The 22,248-nt window shown below is 35.5% G+C and overlaps 1 protein-coding gene across 4 annotated transcripts in view; it reads left to right on the top strand.

The window, feature by feature from the left end:
* Window positions 1–22,248, top strand: part of FERMT2 (FERM domain containing kindlin 2) — a 77,635-nt gene that overhangs the window by 19,707 nt on the left and 35,680 nt on the right. For all 4 annotated transcript variants that reach the window (XM_017662154.3, XM_017662159.3, XM_017662158.3 and 1 more), the window contains exon 3: window positions 12,941–13,174. In XM_017662154.3, the coding sequence (XP_017517643.1) occupies window positions 12,941–13,174 (234 nt within the window). The remainder of the gene's footprint in view (window positions 1–12,940; window positions 13,175–22,248) is intronic.

The raw sequence follows: 22,248 nt of genomic DNA on the forward strand, positions 1-22,248 counted from the left end.
AGCTGCTCAGCATCTCTGTGATACTGGTGGGGAGAAAGGCACAGACTAAGCAAGTGGATAGAAGATCCGGTGATGTTGCACTTGGGGAAAGTGTTGAAACTCACCAGAATTTTACTCTTTTCTGCAGCCTTTTTGCCTTTGAGATTGCTTGATATCTACCTCGTAGAAATCATCTTACCTGGTCAAGTCACTTAGCTCTGAGGTAGGGAAGGCAGGTGCTGAGTTAAGAAAGTGAAGAAATGAAATACAGTCCCCATGTGAAGCATACTTCACTTTGCATTGCTGGTTGGTCCCTCTGTCAAGACCTAAGTTTCCACTGTATTTAATAATTCACCTCACTGTAGATGTCTAATCTGTCTTCTTTCTCATTCCTAAATACCTGTCTATTTTTTATAAGAAATTTGCTGTATAATCATCAGGATTTTACTGTGAAATGTAAATGAATCTTAACCTTGGTCTTCAATTCAGCATATCCAAATCTGTTTCTTTTCTGAATAATTTTATCTTGGTTAATGGAGTGTTATTTAAGAAAACCACTTCTTAAAGTTACACGGATCTGGATTCAAATCCTAACTTCTGTATATGCTAGCTTTATGTCCTTTGGCCAAATTATATAACTCCTGTCTTTCAATTTTCTCATTTCTGAAACAGGCATTAGAATAGTACTTAACCGCTTAGCATTTTTGTGAGAATTAAATGTGTTAAGTGTGGCTGATACATACTAAGTATTCAATAAATATCATTTTATTTTTAACATTCATTTAGTTCTCAAGCAAGGAACCTTCTAGCTTTCCTTTTCACTTTCCAGCTGTCCTCTCTCATCTGTAATATCATTATGACCTGTGATTCTCACTTAGAATATTGGGCTCCTTCTCTTCAGCTTCTGCCTTAGGTCAGGTCCTGTACTCTGTTTCAGAATATTGCAGGAAATTTCTTGCTGCCAGGTTCTTCCTTTTTTCTGATTCATTCTCCATAATCTCATTATAATTACCTTTGTCTAAAAACCTAATTGTGAGCCCCCACTGTCTGTAGGACAGTCACTCCCAGTGCCTCATGGAGCTCCCACATGTCTTAGGACCCAGGTGAAATACTGCTGCTTCCTGAGAGCCTCATCTTTCACATCTAAGGTTGCTTCTATGGCATTTTGTTCTTTGCCTTCTTAGCTTATTTTACTTGTCTGTTCCTCACATGTACTGAAGCACCTTTTGGATGGAGACTTTTACTTAACCAATTGTATGTTCCCATGGTCTAGCTTAGTTTCTGGCACGTGGTACTTGGAATGGAATGGAATGGAAGTCACTTGCTGATTGTGTACTTGAAGAGCAACACTCGCGATCCATTTTGCCTCCTCTTTCCCTTTTTGAAGGTCTGAATGATTAAAAGAGACAAGAACAAGAAGGCAACAGTTTAAAAGCAAGGGAGGGGGATCCTTAGCATCTTCACCTGAAATTAAAAAGAGTTTGGGAGGAGAGAGACCTAAAGGGATTTTGAGAGTAAGTACTTCAAAAGAACCAAAGATTATGTGATTGAATAGTGAAATTAGTATCTGATGTCCTTTACATTTCAATAAATATTAGGGATAACATTTATAGAGATAATTTTAAAATTGTTAATTTTTCTTGTAGAACCTGTCTTTACACAGTACTGGTAATAATATCTCATTAGAAACGTTGGAAGAGTTATATATTCATTTCAGGAATTGGAAAGGAAAGTACAAGGTAGAGCTTTTCTATTGTTAATAGCTCAGCAAAGGAAGGAAACCTTGGCCTAAGACAGATAGTAGCTGGCAAAGAGGGTGGAGGCAGGTTAATTCCTGGAGTTTGTGGGAAGATGACTAGGAGTAGTCAAGTGCCCTTCCTTAGCAGGAAACCCTTGTCTCCTGACAGCTTAGCAGCAGCATTCCCTCTCTTTCCCCTTCTAACCCAGGCTCTGCAGGTGCCACTCTAGCAGTTTTCCTTGAACCTCAAGTTGAAGCATTGACCATATATTCTGCAAAAAGTCTTATGGTATGATCAGTGTGGTACAGTATTGCTAGTTACACTTTGGGTTATTTTAGATTTGGTTAACCGTCTGATTTGGAACTGAATTGTTGTTTATAATGTTTCTTTGTGGCAAATATGAATTCTAAGACTTATATATGAACTTTTAGAACATGATCATTTTGTACAGTAGGGATTATCCTGAGCAAAGGAATTCATCCTTTTTAGAAGATGTAAGAAAGAAGAGGGAGTCAGTTCAGTTTGTTTTCCCATGTCTAGGGAAATCTCTGTCATACTTCTGGTTAGTATAGAAGCATGTTTTAATTCTGAAGATGAAGATAAAGTGATTTTTTAAAACATACAACTAAATTAATAAATGTTACATATTTTTCATGGTGTTTTAAAAATATTTTCCTTGTAAGGATTAATGCTTTATTTAAATAATGAAGGATCTTTAAAATTTTCAATATGAGGATTCATTCTTTTATCAAATGTGTGCCAGGTACCATGCTCTATGCTTGTTAGACAGTTCTTAGAATTAAAGGAAGAAAAGTATAGCTGAAGCAGAGGAAGAATAGCAGAGGATAACTTTGGAGGAGAAATGGGCCATATTCTTTTGGGCTTCTTAGGCTATCATAGGCATTGCGATTTCATTCTAAGTGCAGCTGGAAGCAGTTAAAGGATTTTCAGCAGGGGAATGACATGAAAGTATTGAACACCTCAGGTGTGGTGTAGGAAGTGCTGAATGGAATCAGGGAGACAAGACAGGTCATTGCAGCCATCAGTGGAAGGGATGATAGTGATCTGAAACAGTGGTGCCAGTGGAGATTTAAGGGGGAATTCTTGGAAGCAGAACTGAAGGGCTTTTGCTGAAAAATGTGGGGAAGAGGGGAAGAAAAGAATCCAACACCTCCAGAGCAGCTGGGTTGATAGTGTTGTTTCATAACAGGGATAGAAGGAAATTGAGTTAAGTTGTGGTATGTTAAGTTTAAGATACCTTTGAGATATTCAAGGGAGATGTGTGATAGGCACTAGGATGTATAAGCTGGTGCTCTGAGCAGAAAGTTGGGCTGGAGATAAAAATTAGGAAGGTAAGTGTATAGATGCCATTTAAAGTCATGGGAATGGAGGGGGAGCCAGTGTAAGAGGTTTATGGTTCCTAGAAGGTTAGAAGAGCAGCAGAGCATAGATAGTGGGATGGGTTCAAATAAATACAAAGAAAGGAGCTTCTTTCATCATTAACGGAAAGGCAAAAAGACCCATACAGGTATATATGCAGTTTAGTAAATCTGATTGACATATAAGTGAAATAGTTCCAGTCTGATGGCTTCTGTATTTTCTGAGGTAGAGTCCATTGTCATCTACTGAGAAGAAGGAGGTACTAAGGAGCTGGAGCAGGACTGAGAAGTTCGAAATACAGAGGCGGGCAGAAGAAGCTAGTAGGATTACCCAGTGTTATCTTGGACCCTCTTGACCATAAATTTATAGTAGTTGTTTCAGTCTTCCTGGTTGGTTGGTTGTGCAGTGAAGGAGGGAAAATCCTCTAAGTTTGGTGAGTAAGTGACTAGGTGGTAAAGGTAAATGGTGGGCTAGAATAAGAGTTTGAAAGTCATCTTATGGAGGTCCTGAGGAGACTGACCTATGATGTTACCTGGTCTGGTCAGTTTGCGTGGCTTGATTACAGTAGTGTCAGAACCAGCTGCTTAGTTCTTTGTTAATAACACACTAGGATTGAAGTATTCTTTGCCATCCATAAAGACGGGCCAAATTTGAATATAGTAACAGTTATGCTACCTAGTTTGGGGCTCAAGAAGATTCTAAATGAAAAGGAAAACAGAAAGTGTTACTAATATTAGCAAAATACAAAAATCTCTGTTTAACCAAAAATAAGGTATGTGCCCAGAAAGCTTCTCTGTACTTATAATTTAAAATGAAATGTTTTCCTTACCAAAGATTATCTAATATAATACAAACTTTGTTTCTGGTTTACAGAAGTTTCGAGAATGCTAGATAAATTTTGCATTTCCTTCCTGAATAAATGTTATCTCTCATATGCTTAGAAATCTAAGCCACTAAAAAGTAACATCTTGTCTCCTGTTCATTCCAAACTGTTACTAATGAGTTACTTATTTTAAAATGTAGGTACTTAAGAAAAAAATAAGTTATTTTGTTTACTTTCTGCTTGGCATTTTATTGACTTTTTAAACAAAAATCTTCTAAGATAAAAGCAAATAATTGCATTTTAGAAACCCATATCAAAATGGTCATGTAGGAATTGGTGACCCTATTGGGAAAAGATTAAATAGGGTGTTAATAATGTATCCTCTCTGTTCTCATATTTTCTAGAGTGTAAGCTAGCTATCATTGCATAAAGGGGCATGGTGGGTTAATGCTGTGATACCAAGCACTATTTCTATACTTAGCTCCCAATAATGAAACCTAGTCTTCTGTTCCTTAAAATGCACACATGGTTTCTTTAAAGAATAAATATACAGGCACTTCTTGAATCAGAGGGGCATTCATAGTCCAGGGGGTAGATTTTTATTGATTTAGTTAATGTTTTAGCTATTTGCAGTTTTAATGATATGAATTTGAGCGCCTGTCAGATACTGTTACTTTTATGTGCAACAGAACACAGCATGATTGAGTTCCGGCAAGATGTTTTGAAAAGCTAATGTATTGCCAAAATTCATTATAGAAGTAAGACCTTTGTTAGTTGTATTAAACCATAATCTAAGTAGTTCTTGGACTTCTAAAAAACTACTAGCCAGGCTAAAGTAGTAAATAACAAACTCCCTTATTTTTTCCCCCAAAGAAAGAAAATAAATAAAGACTTCATAATAATATAACATTTCCCCTTTTAGGTTTTCTTCCTGAGAAGGTTTGTATTTATGATATGTTCCATAATAATATATTTCCCCCTTAGGTTTTCTTTCTGAGAAAGCTTGTATTTATGGTATGTTGCTTTTGAAAATCTAGAAACAAAAATTTAAAGTCACAATATACCAAGTAAAATGTTACACTATATCTGGAGCATAACTGAAAATTGTAACACTGGAAAATTGACTATTAGAACATGTTATTGAGCATGGCCTACCCCTTGAATGAAACAAGTCTACTTTGGTAGACTTGCTAACTCTTACCATGGCAAGGGCCAGACTAATTATGCTGTGTGTGTGTGTGTGTGTGTGTGTGTGAGTGTGTGAGTGAGTGTGAGTGTGTTGCATTCAGTTGTCTAATGCTATGTTAAAATACCAAGGCTGCCATTCTGAAAGAGCAGAAATGTTTATTTAGAACATGGTCCAGGGCCCAGATTGTGATGTAGAGAGGGGTTACAGGTATGGAAAGTTGTTCCAAAGCTGTAGATTACGTAAATGCAGGGAACTTCAATAACTATTCCTTTGTGAATCCTAATTGCAGAAAAGAACCCTAATCAATAGCATTTTCTTTTGCTTGCCATTATTCATAATTATTTAAGGATAAATAATTATGCTTTCTCTTCTTAAATGCATCTTCCGTTTTCTTTTTTAAGTCAGCATGTTGTTATGCTTCTACTCTTTAGAAGAATATAAAAATCTGTATGTTGATATCTGAAATCTGCTGTGCACATAGTGTTTATACAAGCTACGGTTGCATAGCATGTTGTTATGGTTTAACTTGCCACTGTAGAGACAATCCATGCTGTAATATACTAGACAACTTGGGTACTTTCAGGAGTTGTTGCATTAAGATACACTGCTTTATATACACACACATACTATTTGTGCAATTAAGTATTTTTGATGGGGAGTTGGTTCTTACATTTGCCTCAGTGAATGATTCTCAGTTGGCATACCATTTTTCTCAGGATTTTGATCAGTGTATAAAATGTGATTTTGCTACTTCTGGATAGAATAAATATATTCTTATGATATTCAGAGTGGAGCCAGTTGTGAGATGTGATGTGTAGATACTACTTTCAAAATAATATTCATAGTATAATACAAAGCCAGCACCAAAGAAGGATTTTCTAGAAGGTGGGAAAAGGTTGTCTTTGGATATTTAAGAGAGCTTAATTAAGGCTTTAAAAAGTTTGAAGTGAACTGTGATATGGTGGCTCTTTGCTGAGGAGCAAATTAAATAATAATTATATGTTTTAAGCTTTGCAGGATCATTTCAATCACCGTTTCTAATACTGAAATAACTTTCCCTTCTTAAAAACAAAACAAAAAATATTCCTTGGACCTGCTGTATGCTTTATGTCCACCTGCCTTCTATTATTCTGCTCCCCATTATAACAAAATACTCAGGTAAAGTCTATATTCCTTATTTCTACTTCCTCCACCACCCAGCCATTGTAATTCAAACTTTCATCATTTCCAATTCTTCATTAACTTCTTGCATGGTCTCTCAAGTTCACCCTTGCATACCCCTGTCCCTGCAGTTCTTCAAAATTATCAGTGATGATTATGAAACATAAATCACTCCTCTACATAAAATCAGTACCCAGACCCACACCTAGAGTGCTTTGGGCTGGGTCCATGCATTAGTATATTTGACAAGTTGCTCAGATAATTCTAATGTCAAACAGGCTAAAAACTGCTGCTCTAGTGCCTTCTTTCATAATAAAAGCTGCACAACTTTATGACTGCAAGGCTACTGCCTAGCTGTCCTAAGCCATCTCCTACTACTTTCTTTACCTCCTCCTCCTAGTCATATTGAACATCTTCAAAGATGCTGGAACTTGGTTTTTCCCATCACTGAGTCTCTAGCATTAGAACAGTACCATCTGGTACATAGTATATGTTCAATAGCTATTTGTTGAATTAATGAATATTTTATAGATGTTGTTTGTTCCTATCCTGGTGTAGTGATCACTCTATAATTAATGCTGATTAGGTTGTTGACATTTTGAGTCTTTAAGAATGCTACCAAAATTCTGATTCACTATATGTCATAGGCTTTCACAGTCCAACCATTACGTCTTCTAACACTGTCTACTTCTTTTGCTATCAGAATGCCTGCTTTTCTTTGTTTTTGTCATTTGGTATGTGCACTGTTGACACATCAGATCTTTTCCAGTGTCCTGTTTCTGCTTTTATTTTGTGTAATTTTTCTTTATTGTTACTTACCTGCTATTTTCTGTGGGTAAAAAAGACTGGTGTTACTAAAAGTGAAGGGATGGAAAAAGATATTTCATGCAACTAATAGGGAGAAAAAAGCAGGAGTTTCTATACTTGTATCAGACAAAATAAACTTCAAAACAAAGAAAGTTACAAGAGACAAAGAAGAACATTACATAATGATAAAGGGGTTAATCCAACAAGAAGATATAACCATTATAAATATCTATGCATCCAACACAGGAGCACCTACATATGTGAAACAAATACTAACAGAATTAAAAGGGGAAATACAATGCAGTGCATTCATTCTAGAGACTTCAACACTCCACTCACTCCAAAGGACAGATCAACCACACAGAAAATAAGTCAGGAGACAGAGGCACTGAACAACACATTAGAACAGATGAATCTAACAAGACATCTACAGAACACTACACCCAAAAGCAGCAGAGTACACATTCTTCTCAAGTGCACATGGAACATTTTCAAGAATAGATCATATACTAGGCCACAAAAAGAACCTCAGTACATTCAAAAAGATTGAAATTGTACCAACCAGCTTCCCAGACCACAAAGGTATGAAGCTAGAAATAAATTACGCAAAGAAAATGAAAAAAATCCCACAAACACATGGAGGCTTCACAACATGCTCCTAAATAACCAATGGGTCAATGACCAAGTAAAAACAGACCAAGCAATATATGGAGACAAATAACAATAATTCAACACTGCAAAATCTGTGGAACGCAGTAAAGGCCATGCTAAAACAGAAGTATATTGCAATACAGGACTACTTCAGGAAGGAAGAACAATCCCATATGAACAGTCTGAATTCACAATTAATGAAACTAGAAAAAGAAGAGCAAATGAGGCCCAACATCATAGAAGGAGGCCCATAATAAAGATTAGAGCCGAAATAAATAACATCGAGAAGAATAAAACTATAGAATCAATGAAAGCAGGAGCTGGTTCTAAGAAAAAAATAAACAAAATAGATAAACTCCTAGCCAGACTTATCAGGAAAAAAAGAGAGTCTACACACATAAACAGAATCATAACTGAGAAAGGAAAAATCACGATGGATATGACAAATACAAAAAAACAGAATACAATGAAAATCTATATGGTAACAAACTGGATAAATGAGAAGAAATGGACAACTTTCTAGAAAAATACAACCGTCCAAGACTGACCAAGGAAGAAACACAAAATCTGAACAGACCAATTACCAGCAATGAAATTGAATCGGTAATCAAAAAACTATACCCAAGAGCAAAACCCTGGAACAGATGGATGCACCACTGAATTTTATCAGACATTTAGAGAAGACATAATACCCATTCTCCTTAAAGTTTTTCAAAAAATAGAAGAGGAGGAAATACTTCCAAACTCATTCTATGAAGCCAGCATCCCTCTAATACCAAAACCAGGCAGATACCACAAAAAAGAAAACTACAGATCAATATCCCTGATGAACATAGATGCAAAAATACTCAACAAAGTATTAGCAAACCAAATTCAAAAATACAAAAAGAGGATCACACACCATGATCAAGTGGGATTCATCCCAGGAATACAAGGATGGTACAACATTCAAAAATCCATTAACATCATCCACCACATCAACAAAAAGAAGGACAAAAACCACATAATCATTTCCATAGATGCTTAAAAAGCATTTGACAACATTCAACATCCATTCATGATAAAAACTCTCAACAAAATGGGTATACAGGGCAAGTACCTCAACATAATAAAGGCCATATATGACAAACCCACAGCCAACATTATACTTGATAGTGAGAAGCTGAAAGCTTTTCCTTTAAGATCACGAACAAGACAAGGATGCCCACTCTCCCCACTTTTATTCAACGTAGTACTGGAAGTCCTCGCCACAGCAATCAGACAACACAAAGAAATAATAGGCATCCAGATTGGTAAGGAAGAAGTCAAACTGTCACTCTTTGCAGATGACATGATACTGTACATAAAAACCCTAAAGACTCCACTCCAAAACTACTAGACCTAATATGTGAATTTAAAGTTGCAGGATACAAAATTAATACACAGAAGTCTGTTGCCTTCCTATACACTAATGGTGAACTAGCAGAAAGAGAAATCAGGAAAACAATTCCATTCACAATTGCATCAAAAAGAATAAAATACCTAGGAATAAACCTAACCAAGGAGGTGAAAGACCTGTACTCTGAAAACTACAAGACACTCATGAGAGAAAGAAGATACCAGTAAATGGAAGCATATCCCGTGCTCATGGATAGGAAGAATTAATATTGTCAAAATGGCCATTCTGCGTAAACCAATCTGTAGATTCAATTAAATTCCTTTCAAAATACCAACAGCATTCTTCAGTGAACTAGACCAAATTGTTCTAAAATTCATATGGAACCACAAAAGACCCCGAATAGCCAAAGCAATCCTGAAAAGAAAGAATAAAGCAGGAGGGATTATGCTCCCCAACTTCAAGGTCTAGTACAAAGCCACAGTAATCAAGACAATTTAGTACTGGCACAAGAACAGAACAATAAACCATCGGAACAGACTAGAGAGCCCAGATAAACCCAACCATATACGGTCAATTAATATATGGTAAAGGAGCTATGGACATACAATGGGGAAATGACAGCCTCTTCAACAACTGGCGTTGGCAAAACTGGACAGCTACATGCAAGAGAATAACACTGGATTATTGTGTAGCCCCATACATAAAAGTAAACTTGAAATGAATCAGAGACCTGAATGTAAGTCATGAAACCATAAAACTCTTTGAAGAGAACCCAGGCAAAAATCTCCTGAATATAAACATGAGCAACTTCTTCCTGAATGCATCTTCTTGGACATGGGAAACAAAAGCAAAAATGAACACATGGGACTGATCAAACTAAAAAGCTTGTGTACGGCAAAGGACACCATCAACAGAACAAAAAGGCATCCTATAGTATGGGAGAATATATTTGTAAACGACATATCTGACAAGGGGTTAACATCCAAAATATATAAAGAACTCACACACCTCAACACCCGAAAAGCAAATAACCAAATTAAAAAATGGGCAGAGGATATGAAGAGACAATTCTCCAAAGAAGAAATTCAGATGGCCAGCAGGCACATGCAAAGATGGTCCATGTTGCTGATCATCAGGGAAATGCAAATTAAAACCACAATGAGACATCACCTCACATCAGTTAGGATGGCCAGCATCCAAAAGACGAAGAACAACAAATGCTGGTGAGGATTCACAGAAACAGGAACCCTTCTACACTGCTGGTGGGAATGTAAGCTAATTCACCTATTGTGGAAAGCACTATGGAAGTTCCTCAAAAAACTAAAAACAGAAATACAATTTGACCCAGGAATTCCACCCCTACGAATTTACCCAAAGAAAACAAGATCCCAGATTCAAAAAGACATATGCACCCCTTATGTTTATCTCAGCACTATTTACAATAGCCAAGATATGGAAGCAATCTAAGTGCCCATCAGCAGATGAATGGATAAAAGAAGAGGTGGTACATATACACAATGGAATACTATTCAGCCATAAGAAATAAACAAATCCTACCATTTGCAGCAACATGATGGAGCTGGAGGATATTATGCTCAGTGAAATAAGCCAGGTGGAGAAAGACAAGTGCCAAATGATTTCCCTCATTTGTAAAGTATAACAAGGAGCAAAACTGAAGGAACAAAACAGCAGCAGACTCACAGACTCAGAGAAGGGACTAGTGGTTACCAAAGAGGAGGGGTGTGGAAGGGAGGGAGAAGGGGATTGAGGGGTATTATATTTAGTACACTTGGTGTGGGTGGTCACGGGGAAGACAGTGTAGTACAGAGAAGGGAAATATTGTATCTGTGGCATCTTACTACAGTGATGGACAGTCACTGCAATAGGGTATGGGTGGAGACTTGATAATATGGATAATAACCACATTGTTTTTCATGTGAAACCTTCATAAGAGTATATCAATAATACCTTAGTAAAAAAAAAGGGCAAAGACTAGTCTACCATTATTGCTAGTCAATAAGATTTTCTTACCTTCTCTGGGTAAGTAGACTCCTCATAGTGTTGTCTAGTATATAATGTTTGGATTATATGCCCTTCTTGTCTATACTTCTTATTGCTGGATGCAGGTGGGCCTCTCTTCTGGTGTGAAAAACCAAGGTGGAATTGATGGTAATATCAGGAGGGAGGTTCCTGTTCCTGATGTCATAGTTCTAAGCCCAATTGATGGAAAGTTGAGATTTAGCCACATCAAGGTCCTACAGAATTTTTCTGTACAAGTCCAGGTAGTAAGTATTTTGCGCTTCATGCATTTGCTCTGCCTGAGTGCAGGGTGACCAGCCCAGTGCATGGCAGCTGGGAAGTGCTGGGAATTTAATGGCCTTAGGAGCAACCCTCATTGAAGGAAGTAGACAGATACACCAGCTTTCTCTTCCTTAGTAGGACAATTCTAAGGCATGTCCTGCATGATTCCTTAGAGGGTCTCTAGCCGGACTGAACTCCAGTTATCCACAGCAGTTAATGAATCCTTAATAGACTTTTCTTCCTCTGTCTTATTTTTGCTAATCCCCTCAAGTGTGCTTCCTGTTATCTCTCTTGCCTCCCAAAAGCTATTTGCACCAAAGTTATCATCTCAGGATTACTTTTGGGGATAACCCAAATGATTTAAGTCAGTGTTTACATACTGCATTATTATTTTTATTTGCAGGGTACTGCTTTTTCCTCCTGTCTTCTCCCAATGAGAGTATGTGATGTAGCTTCCTTCATGGTTGACACTGGTACCATAGTATAGCAGAAGTGAATGAGCTCTAGGTTATGAGGAAGAAAGTATTTATATAGCTACATCCATCAATTTACTTCAGATCAGCCTTACTCTGCTGGGTTACCATTATTCTCTTTCTGCCTTGGGTTCTCTATTCTGAAAAACAAACCATCTGTAATATGTGTGACCATTCACATCATGCATGGTTCATGAAAATTTACCAACCTTGGCTGTCTTCTGTGAGGTAGGCCAGATTTGCTATTTCTAAAAGTTGATAAAATCTATGCTTGAAAATAATTTTTAAGATGCAGGTTATTATATACATTTGTCATAACTGAATGAAATAGCAGTTACAAGTATTTCTGCAGCCAGACTTCAAATGACATAATTGACTGGGCTTTCCCAAAACAAATATTAAAATTTCAAAATGCAATATAATCACAAGTAACCTCCCATTAAAGTACTCACTGATAAAAAATTTTTTTAAATGTCTTAGAAGTTGAAAGTCTTTTTCTACTAAATTTTTTTTTCTGTTTCTAGAATGTTGTTCATGAATGTTCCCTTTGCCATGCTCATGCTCTATTCCTTAACCCAGGATATTACTTTTTTTGCTCATTTCCGTTTATACCACTTTCTTACCTACCTCAGTGTGCTTCTGCAGTCTCGCAAACCTCAGCCTTTCCACCCACTTTATTATCAGAATATTGTTGATTCCTCAAGGCTGGCTTGGAACCCCCCAGTTCCACTTCATCGCCACTCCTTCCAGCTCAAGTCCCAGGGTTCTCTGTTCTCCCAATGACTGCAGAGAGTACTTCTACTCTGTGTGTCACGAGTATCCCATATTGTACCCTATTTGAGCATTACTGGTTACCCTTGGTGTTCTGCCTCAGTTATCTTATTTTTGGCTTTGAATGGCAGAGAGTGTTTTCTCAGCTGTGTAGTATTTGTTTTGCACCTATCACATAACAGGGACTTAGTATTTAATTGTATTAAATACCAGTTATTTAGTTTTCTGCTTGTAATTTCCAAGTTAATCTTTGTGATTAGTAAGTGTTTTGTTTGTTTATTTTCATAGATGTAAAAAAAGATTGGTCTGACCATGCTCTCTGGTGGGAAAAGAAGAGAACTTGGCTCCTTAAGACACATTGGACCTTGGATAAGTATGGCATTCAGGCAGATGCTAAGCTTCAGTTCACCCCCCAGCACAAACTCCTACGCCTGCAACTTCCCAACATGAAGTATGTGAAGGTGAAAGTGAATTTCTCTGATAGAGTCTTCAAAGCTGTCTCTGACATCTGTAAGACTTTTAGTAAGTATTAAATTCTTCATGGAATTATGAGTTGTATGATGTATATATATGACTGATGACTGCCATTTAGCTTATCTGAGTAGGGATGGGAGTGAGATACCCATTTTTGTATGCGTATGTGAAGTTTTTACTTTATTCTTAAAGTTTCATATTACAGTAAGATAGAAATAGTGAGTTAAGGTGAAACAGGAGGAATTCAGTAGAGATTTTTTTCCTTCCTAGAAGTCTATCAGTTATTTGTTATTATATAATACTTCATTCTGATGACAATTTATTTTCATGGAAGGAGAACAGAATAGGCATTATTTTCGGAGGGGATGTATCTTTTGTAGTGTTCCCTTCACATAAGTCACCATTTCATTTTAGTGATTCAGGCACACTGTGTCACTTTCTTATTGAAGGCCTGACACAACTCCTAAGGAAATCACCATGAGTGTTATGTTCTTTAAGCAGTCTACAATTTGAACACTCATATAGTAATTGTGTTTATGCTGTCTGAGACAACACGTGGATTACTTTTGGCTGACCCAGGTATGTTATATGATAGGAAGTATTCAACAATCAGAGAAAATGTGAACCATTATCACTGACTAGTACATAACTCTGTTGTACCATAGAGTTGAGGAAGATACAGGACGTTATTATTTTGATCTAATGATTGAAATTATGCATATTGGAATTTTTTAAGAAAATTAAAATATAGAAAAGTACAAGGAATTATATAATAATTGCCTAATTCCTATTATCTAGAATTAATAGCTGATATTTCATTATTTGCCAAACTTTTAAAGTCAACACAATACAAGTAAAATTCTTGACTGACATTCTTCTAATTTCCGTTTACAAAGCAACTACTGTCATAAGTTTACTGTGTGTATTTGCAGGACTTTTAACAATACATAAACACACATATACATACACATGCATGCATGTATCCATAGCTTTATGTATGTATCTCCTTAAACAATGTTACTGTCATTGCTGTGTTATTTTCTTAGCAGTTTTGTACACATATGCAGGAATTTCTCTTGACTGTTTATGTAGAAGTAGAAAGTGGAACTGTTTAAAATGTACAGAAAATTCATTTCAGAGTACTGTCAAAATATTATCCTAAGTGGTTATATAGCAGTCCTCCTTTACCTGCAAGGGATAAGTTTTAAGACCCCTGAAACTACCGATAGTACTCAATCAACCCTATATATAGTATATTTTTTCCTATATGTACATACCTGTGATAAAGTTTAATTTATAAATCAGGCACAGTAGAGATTAACAACAATAATAATAAAGTAGAACATAATAATGTACTGTAATAACTTATGTGAATATAGTTGCTCTCTCAATTATCTTACTATACTGTATCTCCCCTTCTTCTGTGATGAGGTGAGATGAAACAGGCATTATAACATAGTGTTAACTACAATTGACCTTCTGACAATATATCAGAAGGAGGAAAATCTGTTTCCAGACCACAATTGACAGTGGGTATCTGAAACTTGAGGAAAAAACCCACCAAGGTGCAGCCCTGTGGAAAGCAGTATGCAGGCTCTTCAAAAAACTAAAAACAGGATACCATACGATTCAGTAATTCCACTTCAAGGAATTTACCCGAAGAAAACAAAATCCTTGATTCAAAAAGATACATGTACCTCTATGTTTATTGCCATATTATTGACAATAACCAAGATATGGAAGCAATCAAAGTGCTCATCAGTAGATGAATGAATAAAGAAAAAGTGGTACATATATGTAATGGAATATTATTCGGCCATAAAAAAGAAAAATCCTGCCATTTGGGACAACATGGATGGTCCTAGGGGGTATATGTTCAGTGAAATAAGCCAAGTGGGAAAAGATAAATACCATAGATTTCACTTATATGTGGAATCTAAAAACAAAACAAAATGAACAAAACAGCAGTAGATTCATAGATAATGAGAAGTGATTGGTACTGACCATGGGGGAAGAGTTAGGATGGGTGGGTAGGGAGGGTGAGGGGGATAAAGGGACACAGAAATTCTCAATCATAATATAAGTTTTACTGCCCTTAAAATATTCTGTGCTCTGCCTGTTCATTTCTCTTTCCCCACTAACCCCTGGCAACCACTAGTCTCTACCTTCTTCAAATTTTTACCTTTTCCAGAAGGTCATACAGTTGGAATCATACAGTATGTAGCCTTTTCAGATTGACTTCTTTCACTTATTAATATGCTTTTAAGTTTCTTTCATGTCTTTTCATAGCTTAATAGTTCATTTTTAAAAGTACTAAATAATATCCCATTGTCTGGATCTATCACAATTTATCCACTCACCTACTGAAGGATATGTTAATTTTTCCAAGTTTTGCAATTCTAAATAAAGCTGGTATAAACATGCATATGAAGGTTTTTGTGTGTATGTTTTCAACTCCTTTGGGTAAATACTGAGGAGTATGTTTTGATAGTTGGTTCATATGGTAAGAATATGTTTAGTTCTGCAAGAAACTGCCAAACTGTCTTCTAAAGTAGCTGTACCATTTTGCTTTTGCACCAGCAATGAATGAGAGTTCTATTGTCCACATCCTCACCAGCTCTTGGTGTTGTCAGTGTTCTGGATTCTGCCATTCTAATAGATGTGTAGTGGCCTCATTGTAATTTTAATTTGCATTTCCTGATGACATGATGTAGAGCATCTCTTCATATGCTCATTTGCCAGCTGTATATCTTTGGTGGGTTGTCTGTTAAGATCTTTGGCCTGTTTCTTAATCAGGTTGTTTTTCTTATTGTTCAATTTTAGAAGTTCTTTGTATATTTTGGATAATAATCCTTTATCAGATATGTTTTTTCCAAATATTTTATCCATCTCTGGTTTATCTTTCCATTCTCTCTGACAAGTTTCTTTCACAGTGCAGAAATTTTTAATTGTAATAAAGTCCAGGTAATGCGTTATTTCTCTCATGGCTTATGCCTTTGCTATTGTATCAAAAAGTTCAACGAGATTTTTTCCTTATGATATCTTCTAGGGGCTTTATAGTTTTGCATTTTATATTTAAGTCTGTGGTCTATTTTGAATGAATTTTTGTGTAGTGTCTGGATTACGTAATGTGTATTCATTTTTTTTTTGCATCTGGATATCCAGTTCTAGCACTGTTTATTGAAAAGTTACCTTTTCTTCGTTGTATTGCTGTTGTCAAAGATCAGTTTACTATATTTTTCTAGGTCTGTATTCTATTTCTTGGCTCTATTTTCTGTTGCATTGATCTGTTTGCTGTTTTTTTTGCCAATGCCACCATATCCTGATTATTGTAGCTTTATAGTAATTCTCGAAGTCAAATAGTATCAGTCCTCCAACGTTGTTCTTCTTCCATATTGTGTTGGGTATTCTGGGTTTTTCCCTTTCCATGTAAACCTTAGAATTAGTTTGTTGATATACATAAAATAACTTGTGGGATTTTGATGGTATTGAATCATTAGGTTGAGTCAAGAAGATCTGATATCTTGACAATAACATTAAGTGTTCCTATCTGTGAACATTTGTTTATTTCTTTGATTTCTTTCATCACAGTTTTATAGTTTTCCTCATATCAATTTTGTGATTGAATAGATTTATAACTATTATTATTTATTTAACTTTGTGGTGCTAATGTCAGTAGTATTTGTTCTACCCTTCATTTCCACTTGATCATTGCTGGTATTTTTAAAAGCAGTTTACTTTTATATATTTACTTTTTGTCCTACAACCTTGCTACAGTCATTTTTTTGTTCCAGGAGTTTTTATTGATTCTTTAGATTTTCTATAGAGATGGTCGTGTCATCTGCAAACAAAGACAATTTTCTTCCTTCTCAACCTGTATACATTTTATTTCCTTTTCTTATCTTACTGCATTAATCAGGACTTCCAGTATGACTTTGAAAAGCAATGGTAAAAGAGGAAGGACAGACATCCTTGCCATGTTCCAGACCTTAAGTGTGAAATCTTTAGGTTTGTCACCAGCATGTATGTTTTGTAGCTGAAGAGTATTTGTATTTGTATATATTCTTTATCAAGTTGAGGACATGTTCCCTTCTATTCTGGTTTACTGAATTTTATCGTGAATGAGTGTTGGCTTTTTGTTATGCTTTTTAAAAATGCCTACTTATGTGATCATGTGAATTTTCTTTAGGCTTTTGATTTGGTGAATTACCTGATTTTTGGGTGTTGAGCCAGCCTTGCATATTTAGCATAAATCCCACTTGGTCACAGTGTATAATTCATTAATTCATCTCATGCATTGTTTGGTCATATTTGCTAATATTTTGTTGAAGAGTTTTGCATTTGTGTTCATGAGAGATTGGTCTATAATTTTCTTGTAATGTCTTTGGGTTTGGTATTGGAATAATGCTAACCTCATAGAATGAATTAGGAAGTATTCCCTCTATTTCTGTCTTCTGAAGAAGACTGTAGAGAAGTATTATAATTTCTTCCTTAAGTGTCTGGTAGAGAGGAATAAAGCTCCTTGACATGGGGCTTGGCAATGATTTTTTTGGAAATAGCATAAGCAAAAATAGGTAAGTGGGATTACATCAAAACAATTTCTGCATAGCAGAAGAAATGATCAGCAAGATGGAAAGCAACCTATGGAGGTGGGAAAAGATATTTACAAACCATGTATCTGATAACAGGTTAATATCCAAAATACATAAAGACCTCATACAACTCAACAGCAAAAATACCAAATAATCTAATTTGAAAATAGGCAACAGACCAGAAGACATTTTTCCAGAGAAGGTATACAAATGGTCAACAGGTACATAAAAAAATACTCATCATCATTAATCATTAGGGAAATACAAGTCAAAACCACAATGAGATACCACCACCTCACACCTATTAAAAGGTCTCATCAAAAAGACCAAGATTAATTCCTCAAGGGAGGAACAACCTAAGACAGGCACAGTCGCAGGGGGGCCATCAGGTGAGAAATTGGGGATCAACAGAGGTGAGGCTCAGAACCTCACCCCCCCTGTTTTGAGAGAAATCTTCTGCATCCGTGGATGTTTTGCTGCCCTTGTCTAGCTTGGATTAATACTTAGTCCATAGGCACACACCTGATCATGTACATTTGCCCTCTTACAGCACTAAACTATGTTTTCTACCTTTATCTTGCATCTACCTACCACCTCAGCATTTTATTAAAAATAAAAATAATAATAATAATAAAGGGAGAAATGTGGGATCCACATATAAATCAAGTATAAAAATCAAACGAATATTCATATTTGATATGTGACCTGATTGTTTATAGTTCATAATGCGTGATCAAAACCGAAAGTTTCTGTGATGAATGCCCTTGTACTGTTCACCATGTAAGAATTTATTCACTATGTAAGAATTTGTTCACCATGTAAGAACTTGTTCGTTATGCTTCAGAAGATTGGAGACTGACGAGAATTAGGCTTGAGATGGATTAATGATTGTGCATTGAGCATTGACCCCCCCCATACAGAATTTTATTGTTGTTAACAACCATTTGATCAATAAATATGAGAGATGCCCTCTCAAAAAAAAAAAAAGGTTAAAAAAAAAAAAGACCAAGATTAATGCTGGCAATGATGTGGAGAAAGGTGAACCCTTGTGCATGTTTGTGGAATTGTAAATTGGTGTAATCGATATTATAAACAGTATAGACGTTCCTCAAAAAATTGAAAATAGAGCTACTATATATAAGCCAGCAATTCTACTTCTGGGACTATATCCAAAGGAAATGAAAACACTATGTCATAGAACTGTCTGCACCCCCATATTCATAGCAGCATTATTTATAGTAGCCAAGACATGGAAACAACCTCCCAAAGTGAAATCTCCCAGAATGTCCACTGATGGATGAATGGATGAAGAAATTGTGTGATCTCTCTGTATATATATTCACACACACATTATACACACACAACGGAATATTATTCAGCCATAAAGAAGAATAAAATCCTGCCATTTGTGACAACATAGATGGACCTTAAGGGCATTATTGCTAAGTGTAAAGTCAGATAGACAAATACTGTATTATATGTGGAATCTAAAACAAAACTAAAAACAAAACAAACTCAAAGAAAAAGAAACCAGATTTGTGTTTACTGGAGGTGGAAAGTAGGGGAATTGAATGAATGTGGTCAGAAGGTAAAAATTTCTAGTTTTACCAGATAAAATACTGGAAAGTGATGTACAACATGATAAGCCTAACACTGCCATATGGCATATTTAAAAGTTAAGAGAGCAGATTCTAAGAGTTCTCATCACAAGGGAAAAAAAACTTCTGTGCATGTTTATGTTTATGACATGATGAATGTTAACTTAATGTGGTATTTAACAATATATGTTAGTCATTATGCTGTATACCTTAAACTTAGACAGTGCTGTATGTCAATGATATCTCTAGTGAAATTAGAAAAAATGGTAGAATTTACCCCTGAACCCATCTGGCTCTAGTGCTTTCTGATTTGGATGGTTATTAATTATTGATTCAGTTTCTTTAATAGATGTAAGCCTATTCAGATTATCTAGTCTTAGCATGTGAGTTTTGATGAATTGCTTTCCAAGTATTTTATTTGGCAAAAATTATCTTTTTTTTATTTTTTAACTTTTAAGAAAATGCTTTTTATATAATGATGAACTTCTTAGTTATATATTCCTTCCTTTTTTTGAAAAGAACACTGGGCAAAGCATGCTAAGTTCTTTTATGAACATGTATTCTGAAACACAGGCTTTACAAATGAAGAGCCTTGTTAAAAAGAAATAAAAAATCTCCCAAAGTTTGAAAAGTTATGTAGAGCTACTTCTATAAAGGAATATATTCTGTGTTTAGAGCTTGCTACCATGCCATGTCATCAATATAACATGTTACTTGGGTCTCAGACATTAGTATATGTCCAGTAACATTAGACATACACTAATTCATTCACATTTTTTCTCTTTCTGTTCATTCTACTCTTGTGAAGAAGAATCTCTTTGGCAGGGATAGAGAAAGCTCACAATGGTAGCAGAACAGAACTCAGATTAACTGAAACTCAGTGTGTTAAAAAAAGTTATTTTTAATTATAAAAGTTATTTCCCTTGGGTAAGTTAAGTTGTACGTAAGGATTCTTATACAGAAAGTTTGTTTTAGGAGTAAAAATAATTACTTTTTCTGTAAACATAAAGAATAAAAAGAAATAAAGGATCATTTGAATTTTGTCATTTTCTTGTCAATTCTAATGAATGTGGGGTAATAATTCCTTGTAGCTTTAATGTGCGTTGCCTCCATAACTAATGATGTTGAGCCTCTTTTCACGTGCTTAATTGCCACCCATATATCTTCTCTGGTAAAATGCTGAATTCTTTGCCTCCCTTTTAAAAAGCAGGTTATCACTTTATTGAGTTGTAAGCATTTTTTTTGTATATTCCAGATATGGAAAACTTACTGGCTATATGTTATGTGAATATGTTCTCACTAGTCTGTAGCTTACCCTTTTATTTCACTGTCTTTTAAAGAACAAAAGTCCTAATTTTGATGAAGACCAGTTTATGATCTCTTTAATGATTTTTGTTCACAGACACAAAAGTCCTTAAAGATTTTAGGAAATTGAATCCAGCAGTATATAAATGATCACATCATGATCAAGTGAGATTTATCCCAAGAATTTAAAACTTTCTAGTGCATATGGAAAGAATGTACATTGTCACTGAGTGGGAATGTTCTGTAAATGATAGGTCAAGTTGGTTGATAAGAAAGGAACGTTGAACTCTTCAACTATAGTTGTTGGTCTTTTCTTATCCTTTCACTTCTTTCAGTTTTACTGAAGTATTTTTATTAGTATGTGCACACATTTAAAATTGTACTATCCTCTTGAAGAATTTACTCTGTTAACACTTGATATGACCCCTTGGTAATATTGTTTGCTTTGGAACATAATGTCTGATATGAAAACAATACTATAGTTAGCTTTTAATTAGTATTAGCATTGTTTATCTTTTTCTGTCCTGTTTCTTTTCATCTGTGTCTTCTAACTAGATTTCTTTTAAATAACGTATGCCTAGGACTTGTTATTTAAATTTATTCTGCCAATCCCTGCCTTTTCATAAACTGTTTAGACCATTTATAGTTAACATGGCTGTCAATGTGGTTAGGTTTAAATCTACCATCCTGGTATTTGGTTTTTACTTAGTATTTTTTATTTTCTGTGTTCCATTTTTTTCTCTTTCCCTCTTTTAGAGTGAGGGGGGTTTCTTGTGATGGCATTTATCTCCACCAGTGACTTACTAGCTCTTACGTTTTTTTTTTTTTTTTTGGCTTTTTAGTGGTTGCTTTAGGATTTATAGTGTATGACTTTATTTAACATATTCTCAGTGTGTGTTCAAATAGTATACCATTCCACACGTAGTATAATAATCTTAATAACAGTATACTTCCATGTTCCTTTATTCTCCTTTTCTGCTATTGTCATGTTTTCCTTTCACATATGCTAAAACTCACAATATATTATTTTCCCCTAAAACAATGTCTTAAAAGTATTAGAAAATAAGACAAAATGGTATAATTATGCACACATTTACCATTTTTCTGTGCTATTTCTGAGGATATTTTCCATGCGATATCCTTTTTCTAATACCTGAAGAACTTCCTGTGATGTCCTTTTTATAGTGCAGGTCTGTTGGTGGTGACATTTTTCACCGTTTGTTTGTCTATGTAACTTATTTTGCCTTCCCTTTTGCAAGATACTGCAGCTGGGTGAAAATTCTAGATTTCTTGTATAAAGAGCTCACACCCCTCAATACATAAAAATCAAATAACCCAATTAAAAAATGGGCAGAGGATCTGAACAGACACTTCTCCAAAGAAATTCAGTTGGCCAACAGGCACATGAAAAGATGCTCCAGATCGCTAATTATCAGGGAAATGCAAATGAAAACCATCATGAGATGTTACCTCCTCACACCAGTTAGTTAGAGTGGTCAACATCCAAAAGACAAGAAACAACAAATGCTGGTGAGAATGTGGAGAAAGGAGAACCCTCCTATGTTGTTAGTGAGAATGTAAATCACTTCAACTATTGTGGAAAGCAATATGGAGGTTCCTCAAAAAA

Source organism: Manis javanica, chromosome 8 (genome assembly GCF_040802235.1).
Source record: "Manis javanica isolate MJ-LG chromosome 8, MJ_LKY, whole genome shotgun sequence".
Classification (NCBI taxonomy): domain Eukaryota; kingdom Metazoa; phylum Chordata; class Mammalia; order Pholidota; family Manidae; genus Manis; species Manis javanica.